Source organism: Apaloderma vittatum, unplaced genomic scaffold (genome assembly GCF_000703405.1).
Source record: "Apaloderma vittatum isolate BGI_N311 unplaced genomic scaffold, ASM70340v1 scaffold31567, whole genome shotgun sequence".
NCBI classification, from domain to species: domain Eukaryota; kingdom Metazoa; phylum Chordata; class Aves; order Trogoniformes; family Trogonidae; genus Apaloderma; species Apaloderma vittatum.
Genome location: NW_009728380.1, coordinates 1 through 8,143, shown reverse-complemented (window position 1 = coordinate 8,143; position 8,143 = coordinate 1). Strand labels below are relative to the sequence as shown.

Here is an 8,143-nt window from a genome sequence, read left to right as displayed (position 1 = left end):
CGGCTCTGACTGCGCTCCCCCCCTCGCAGAGAGAAGAGGAGGAGCTGCCCGCTCGCCTCCCGGGGCTGTGAGGTTCCTGTTCCTGCTTGAGGCACCCAGCCAGGTCCTGCAGCTTGGGCTATCAAGTGCCTGCAGGTTTAAAACCTTCTCAGCAAGATATCCAAACCCGTGCGCTTATCCCTCCTGCGAGCTCCATCCCCAGGGTGGAGGCAGAGCAGCTGGGGGAGTGAAGGCTGTTCTCTACAGCCCCCAGCTCCTGCCTCACCCCAGTTTATCCCTGCAGACCCCTCCACAGGCTGTGTCAGCCCTGCCACGGCCAGGGCCGGCCAGTGCAGCACCAGCCCATGGCAAGAGGAGCAGCTGAGAAAGGCACTGGGTTTGCAAGACCATTGCAGCACAGTCTTGGCCCAAAGCAGCCCACGGCACACACATGGGTAACCTGGAGGATGAAGAAAGGAAACCGCAGCTCAAGCTGCTACAGGGTGGGGAGCGGTGGGAGGGGGCAGCAGAGCAGTGTGCCTGCCACTGTGGAGGTGTGACCTTTTCTCATACCTGGGCTTTCCCAGTAGCCCAGGCAGGCATTTGCATTCAGGACCTGGGTTTCTGGCTTCTGAAGCCAGCCCCAGCCAGCTCTCACCCCTGACTGGGTGAGAAGAGGTGACTGAAAACTAAACTAGAAGAGATGGGGTAAAAGCAGGGTGCAGGGCAAGCTGCGGGCTCCCTGCCCACGCTGGGCAACTCTGCTGCCGCTGCGAACATGCCTGATGCTGGAGGGGGGCAGAGGTACACGGAGCCCCTGGGGCACAAAGGACGTGAGCTCATGCTCTGCACCCCGGCTCTCGCAGTCAACAAACCAGTGACAGCGAAACATCAGCAGCCACCTCAAGACACCCATGGGCAGGCAAGAGCGTTCGATACCAGCCCTTTGTGCTCCACAAGGTGTTTCTGAGTCCTGGAGCACAAAAGGCTGGTTCTCTGTACCCAGGACTGTGGGGCTAAGAGGAGCTCATTGAGCTCTCTCAAGCTCTTCCTGGGCACTACCCTCCCTCAGGGCTCTGAAGCCCCACTTTATCTGCCTCACGGTGCCTGGGGCTGAGAATTTTTGTCATTCCAAGTGGTCAGACCTCAGATGTGCAGCACCGGGGCGGCTGAGTTAAAGGCAGCTGGTAGAGGTGAGATAGGAACTATGATTCACCCTGAGCTCTTTGGGTGTGATCCCGCACATGGAGCAGAGGTGGAACCACTACCCCTCCCAGGCACCCAGCGCCCTGATCACCCAGATAACAGATAAGGGTGAGGAGATGGCAGATCTCTCCTGGATTGCTCTTTCCATTATGAAATGGGTGTTAAAGCTCTTCCCAAAGCCCCCAAACCGATGGCCTCTCCATCTACCAGCCCCAACAAGTTGCTACTCACCTGCCTGCCCTGCAGAGCCCTGACCGACCTTCCCACAGGCTGGTGGATCCGGCACGGGCAGCACCGAGCCTGGCACCACTCACCCACCCAATGCCCATCCCAGCGCGCTCCAGCAGCTCGAGGAGCCCGTCCTGTCCTCACCTCCCTGCCCAGAGGAGCCGGGTTCAAACCAGCTGGTGACGCAGCATCCAACCCCCGGCGTGCCAGCTACGCCGTTGCAGAACAACGGGCGAATTTCATCGAACAGTGACCATCAGGTCTGAGCAGCGGCGAGGTGAGATGTGACCAACAGCTGCCCCCGCAGCACCGCGCTCCCAGGTGCTGGTGGGTCATGAAGGGGGTGCCGCAGATCCACAGCCACGGTGGCACCTGTCGGTCTGCAAGTTGCTCCCGCAGGAGCTGTGCCCTGTCCCTTGGCCCCACGGCTCTGGTCATGGTGTTTAGTGACACTCCGGTGGCCACAGAGCCCCAAAGTGTGAGTGTAGGGGCAGGGACTCGCGGGTTATTTGTGGCTCGTGCCCAGGCCTGATGTCATCCCTAGGATTAGGAGATAATCCCTTCTCGGGCACTTACAAACTCCCTGAACCTGTCCTCGAACTTTGGCCGATGGAGAGGGGAAAGGACCAACACATCTGTAGGCACAGCTGGTGTCACTGATTCCTGGCTTCTTGTTTGGATCGAATCATAGTAACCAAATAATAATGATCAAATCACAGTAATCAAATAATAGTAACAGCAGCCCCAACACCCCTCGCGTGGTGACTGCCCGGCGTAGCCAAAGGTCGGGGCAGAACACTCCCAAAAGACTCAGTTCTGTGGTCTGTGCTCATTGCTGTAACAAACGGCAAATTCACAAAAACTCCGAGAACAAGCCCATTAATTAACAAAGCAAAACTTTTTCACTGCAGAATAAAAGCAGTTCTCCGTCAAACCATTTTGGTTTAATATATTTTTTTGCAGGGAGGTCAAAAGGTCTTCTGCGGCATAATTCTGCCAGATTTCAATAGCTGCTTTTTCTTTCTTAATCTAAAACTTAACCTGTACTTTTTATAGAACAAGCTGGCCAAAACTGAAAAGAGCTCCTGCATTCCAGATCAGCTCAGAGATCGTTTCTCTCAGCCGACAGCCTGGAAACGAGGCTTTTAGCTGCTGCTCCCTGACATCCCCGCTACTCCCAGCATCTGCAGAAGCTGCGCTGGGGCAGAGATCTCAAAGACAATTAATTCCCTTTCTGTCAGGAGGATTGCTTTTTGGGAGAGAAGAGACCCCCAAGGTGGGGGAAAAAAATATAAAAATTTGGGACTCGTGTCCCAAAACCCAACCTGCTCACAACTAAAAATAGCCGTGATTTCCCCCTCTTTCGTTTACGGCCCTGAGGACACGTGTGCTTATTCCTGATTTCTTTTGTTCATCGTGATTCTGTGTCCAAAACCGGCTGCATCTGAAGTCTGGAGCGAGCAGCAGCCCCGTGACACCGCGAGCAGGCTCTGCCAGCCCCCGGCTGCAGCACAAACCCCCCCAAACCTTCTGCCTGAGCCGAGCTCAACCGACACAAACTTCCTCACACACGACAGCTCTGTTGCTCAAGCGAACGTGCCAGCCCTCCTGCCCGCAGCGCTCGGGCACGTTTGCCAGGTTTGTTGCACACTGAGGTTATTAATCACCGATAACCTCAGCTGGGCGCAGCCGCCCGACGGGCAGGGGAGGCAGAGCGCCCGCGAGTAACGGTGCCTCCGCACCGGGCACCACGCCTGTGAGATACAGCCCGAGAGCAGAACCCAGCGGGGAGTTCAGAGGGAGGGCAACGCGAGGATTTCCCTTCAGAAAGGAAATGAAGCCAGGGCAGAAGAAGGAAGGGCAGCCGCAGTTCTGCGTGGTGTTGATGGAGAGTGGAAAACGGTGAGATCGAGGCTCTGAAGAGCATTTTCTCTCCACCTCAGTGGTTCCAGCCCTCTCACCTGCCACAAATACCCACCAGTTTGCTTTGCTGAAGAACAAGTTGGGAGTTGAAAGGAATCCAGGATCAATACCTTGCTGGAGAACGCAGAGGGAATCCCCTCCTCTGCAGCAGCAGGGCACAGCGAGGGCAGGCAGCCACAAAGCATCAGCCAGGACACCCCCAGAAAAGACAGTGCAAGGCTAAAGAAGGCAGACAAGAGCACCAATAATCCAAATGGAATTTGTCCCCATGAGGACAGAAGAAATGAGAGAGGCAGCAGCTCACTTTTCACCCGCCGCAGAGCAGCACAACACCTCTGACAGACCGCGGACGTTCTGCTGCAAGGAAGCAGCGAGGGCTCGGCAAGGGAGAGGGCACGGCCGTGGATCCCCTCTTCTAGCTCATGGCAAAGCCACCCAGGGCCATCGGGTCTGCACTTCTGCTGGGGATGAAACTGCAGACAGGAGAGAACTAAATCCAGGGAGGAAGAACACGCACCAAACCAGTTCAGATCGCAGGAAGTTGGGGTTAATTTTCTCTCTGTGGGTGTTTGCCAGCAGCAGGACAGCGTTGTGTCCCAGCCGGACACAGACACAGAGAGCACGATGGTGCGCAGGGTGGTTCATCTTCCTTCAGCTCCCTAGACACGGATACTCTCCTCCCTCCCTAACTCCCGACACATTTATTCCAGGCATCTATCCATTCCTACAATTACCAGCCCCACCAAAGGATTTTGGTTAACACAAATAAAAAAGGGAAGATTTTATTCCACCGACAACAAATCTTTGGCTCGCAGCTACAGGACTGTGGGGCAAAATCCGGCCCTTGGAGAAAGGCAGGGAGCGAAAGCCCAGCGCTGCTCCGGTGCCAAACGCTCTGTGGGATGGATTTACTGCTGCTGAAAGATGTTCCGCTGCCTGGCTCTGCTATTCTGCTTCGAGGAAGTGCTGAGGCGGAGAGAGTGAGCTTTGGGGAGGGGGGGTCAGGCTGACAGTGTCGTGTCCCCAGGGTGGCACAGGGACCCACACACGCCGGTGGCAGTGCTAGGCTGTGGAAGGCAAGGCAGGGTCAGAGCATGTGTGGAGACATGAAACTGTGTCCTGGTGTGCCAGGATGGGGAGAAGGGATTCGGGAAGGGCTCAGAGCTGCTCCTCCACAGACAGAAAAATCGTCAAAACCAACCAACCAAAATAAAGAGTTTCAAGGGACAGAAAGAATTCATGGCTTCAGGTCAAATTCAGCGAATATTTTTAGCCAGAAGAGGGAGGGTTCTAAAACACCATTCTTAAATGTTGTAAGATTTTTTTTTGCTTTGCAATTGTCTAGCTGAGAATGTGTCAGTTCCTTTCCAGCAAGGGTCCCTCCATTTCAAAAAGCAGCACGGCCACATCAGAAGGGTTAAGCAACTGAAACAATAATCTGCCAGGTTGGTCAGGATCACTTTGTTTCACTGAAATCTTCGAACATCGCTGTTTCAGTATGACTGAAACAATTTTCCTCTTCCCCATGGGATTTTTTGGTTCAGCCGCAGAACTGAAAAATCCATTATTAGCCCGGCTGTAATGCAGATTTCTCCTGCTCACCCCGGCCTGCCCAGCTTCTCTGTGCGCTTTGATAGCCCCGAAGCAGTTTTAAATAATACGGCACTGTGAGTTCTCAGTGTCCCTGCAGAGGTTTCCACAGGAGCTGGTGGATGTGACTGCAGCCACTTGCCTGCTCTGCAACAACCGCGTTTTTGTAATTTTTGTAATTGCTAGATAGGGCTGGGTACAAATCATTTTCTTAAATGTTTAATACTTCATAGTCAGTTATCAGCCACTGCACTGGTGTCCAAGATGAGCGGTTTAGTGAGAGAAGCTTTCCCTAAGGTCACCTTTCCTACAAAGTGAGGACCAGCTTTCCCTTCTCACGCTGCAAACACCCACCTGCAGCGGGTGGATCCTCCCCTCGCTGCTGGCAGCTCTGTGGAGCATCTCGGGAACAACGATGCTGAAGAGGCAGCTCTAACCAAGCCTTGGCCACAAAACCCGACTGCAGCACAGAAGGGTTTTGTCAGCCCAGTTTTGCAACCTCGTCTGTCCCCTTGTGATGATGTTGGCTGTACAAATAAAACCAGCCTTTCAGTACCAGTCCCTAAACCTCCCGTTGCCGAAGCAATGACCTGCCCCTTGCCCTGCAGTGAGACACCTCCGTGCTTGTAAAGGAGTGTTACGTACTGGTCACCTCTGAGAGCAACGAAATGGGCCTCGATGCCAAGAGTTTAATGCCAAGTTTAATCCAAATATCACACTTCAGACCAGCCTAGGATGGGACTCCTCGATTTCCATTTACAGCTGAAGGGGCTGTATGTGTCCAGCTAGAAAGTGCTCATAGGAATAAAGATGTTTGTGCAACGCTGGGAAAGGATCTCAAAGCAAGGCAAAACTGCCCTGGGATTTCATCCCACACAGGTGTATGAGCTGACCTCATGGAGATTTGAACAAACCTGCTAGAGACCAGGATTGGTTTAAAAAAAAAAAGGAAGAGCGGAGGAAATATTTGACATTTTGTCGGTTGGCAAAACCACTTCCCTTCTGCAAACATGGGCATGATCCCCTCAGAGTATTTCTGACCTGCTGCTCTCACCTCAGATTCCAGCAGAGGAGAAACCGATCTCGCAAATTTTAACCTCCTCAGTCACCCGCTGCAAAAAGCACTTGTGGCACAAATGGAAAGAGTTATAATTAACAGCCCGTTCTTGAACAGCTTGCTTGTGGCGGATGGTGTGATTAAACTGCAACTTAAAAAAAATCCGACCTGCTTCTGTAGCTGCATCGAGAGAGAGCCCCAAATGAATGAATGGAGGAGGCACCAAAATGTTACCCAGAGCCAATGTGTGTCTCCGAGCCCAGACGGGTGGCTGGGGAGGTTGGCAGAGCAGCTGGTGTCAGAAATGCTGGTAGCACCGAAAACTGCTCTGCCCCTGCTCCCTCCTGCAGGCTGGGGCAGCAGCTCGGCTCGGGCACTCTACATCCCGTGGAATTTCCATGCGCTGCGCTCCGATGACACACGCAGCCACTCAGCATACGTGTATTTCCACTACAAGTTTTTATCATCTGCTTGATGACTAATTAATATTTGCCCAATGTACGTGAGTTCTCTGATGTAAGGTGCCAGAACAGGGTGAAGGGGGTTTTTTAAGTAATTTTAGGGTGAATTCAACACTCGTGCAAAGGAGATACCAGAGATGAGCAGACTCTAGGAAAGCTGCAGCTTACACAGTTCAGCTGAGGTCCTTATGCCAAATCTGACCTGCTGCCCCACAGCCCCCACTTCTGACGGGTCCCCTGAGCGGTCCTGGACTCCCCAGCACGGCTCCATCCTTGCCTCATTCTCAGGGAGGGAACACGGAGACATGAAGGAGACTGAGACTGAAGGACTCGGGTCATTTGTAATGCAAAGCTGGGGTTCTGGTGCACTTAAGTTTAAGGAAGTTGCAGCACCAGCTCACCGGTGAAGTGACTGTAAACTATATTCAACAGTTTTCTCCATTGCAACATCCCATGAATTAGAAGAAAACCAAATTATGTCTTTGACACTGTGCTTCAATTAAAGTCTAAACTGTAAAATCCTGAAAACCAAAGTATGAATCCTCCCTCCTTTCACAGTATATGCACAGAGCCGACACCTTCTGACATTTACTGGTCTGTACACTCACTCATTGTAAGCACTCAGAAGGAAAAGGTACAAATACAGGCACTGAAATACAGTTTCAGCATTTGCAGATGCAGCAAATTGCACTTTTAGCCTGTTCATTATATCCCTCTAAAAACTGGACGTGAGCCTAGTTAGACTCTAGTCCTAGCTGAATTATGCACAAACTCATATTAAGGTCTGTGTAAGATGACTTCCAGCCTTTCTGAAAGTATTGCGACCTGAGCTCAGGAAGAGACAAGAGCTCTCTGAGCACAGCCTGCAAAAGTACCTCTCTAATAGGCTGGGAAGTAGGAGAAAGAGTGGTTGCTCTTCTATTTAATTACCTGGGAGATGCCCAGACACCACAATAATGGGGGCTGGATAAATCCCTACAACAATCCCAAGCACATCACCAGATCACTGCACAGCCATTCCCCAAGAGGCCAGCGACCCTCCCAGGATGAACATCCTCAAGAAACCAAGCTCCCGGGTATATTTTGAAGTAAGAGGCAGGATACTGAAAACCTGATCCCGGTCCTGCTGCAAGTGAGAGCAAAACCTCTGCTGCTTTCATCACCACCGGTGAGCAACAAACCTCTCACAGCACCGCTGGGGACTAGAAGTTCCTGCACTGTAAGGTCCCAGTCTGGGCTGTCGGGGAAGGCGGCTACCTGTGTCCCCTCCAGCCTCTTACCTCAGTGGGATCCTGATAGCCAGGTACCTGTCGATGGCCACGGCCAGCAAGCTGAAAATGGAGCTTTGGGTCAGCACCAGCACGAAGCAGGCGAAGAAGAGGCAGCTGTGAAAATCCACCTGGAACCCGATGCTGATGGTGATGGCGAAGGGGATGGCTAACAAACCCACGGCGATATCGGCCACTGCCAGCGACACCAGGAAATAGTTGGTGGCGTTCTTTAAGGTACTGTTGATGGCCACAGCCCAGCAGACGAGGACGTTGCCCGCGATGGACAGCACGGCGATGATCAGCTCCAGCACGATGTAGGTGGTTTTCAGAGTGTCCATGGCGAGAGCGAGGAACCAGCGCCGTTCACGGGAAAAAGGTACTTTCCACCGGGCTCCCGTCCGCAGGTACCAACAGGCCACGGGGCAGCG

At 53.0% G+C, this 8,143-nt stretch overlaps 1 protein-coding gene across 1 annotated transcript in view; it reads right to left on the bottom strand.

Moving 5' to 3' along the window:
- ADORA2B (adenosine A2b receptor) overlaps nucleotides 1–8,136 on the bottom strand; it is a 14,811-nt gene extending 6,675 nt beyond the window's left edge. Inside the window, exon 1 of the mRNA XM_009874070.1 lies at nucleotides 7,725–8,136. Coding sequence (XP_009872372.1) covers nucleotides 7,725–8,053 — 329 coding nt within the window. The 5' untranslated portion in view covers nucleotides 8,054–8,136. The remainder of the gene's footprint in view (nucleotides 1–7,724) is intronic.
- Between the last annotated feature and the right edge of the window lie 7 nt (nucleotides 8,137–8,143).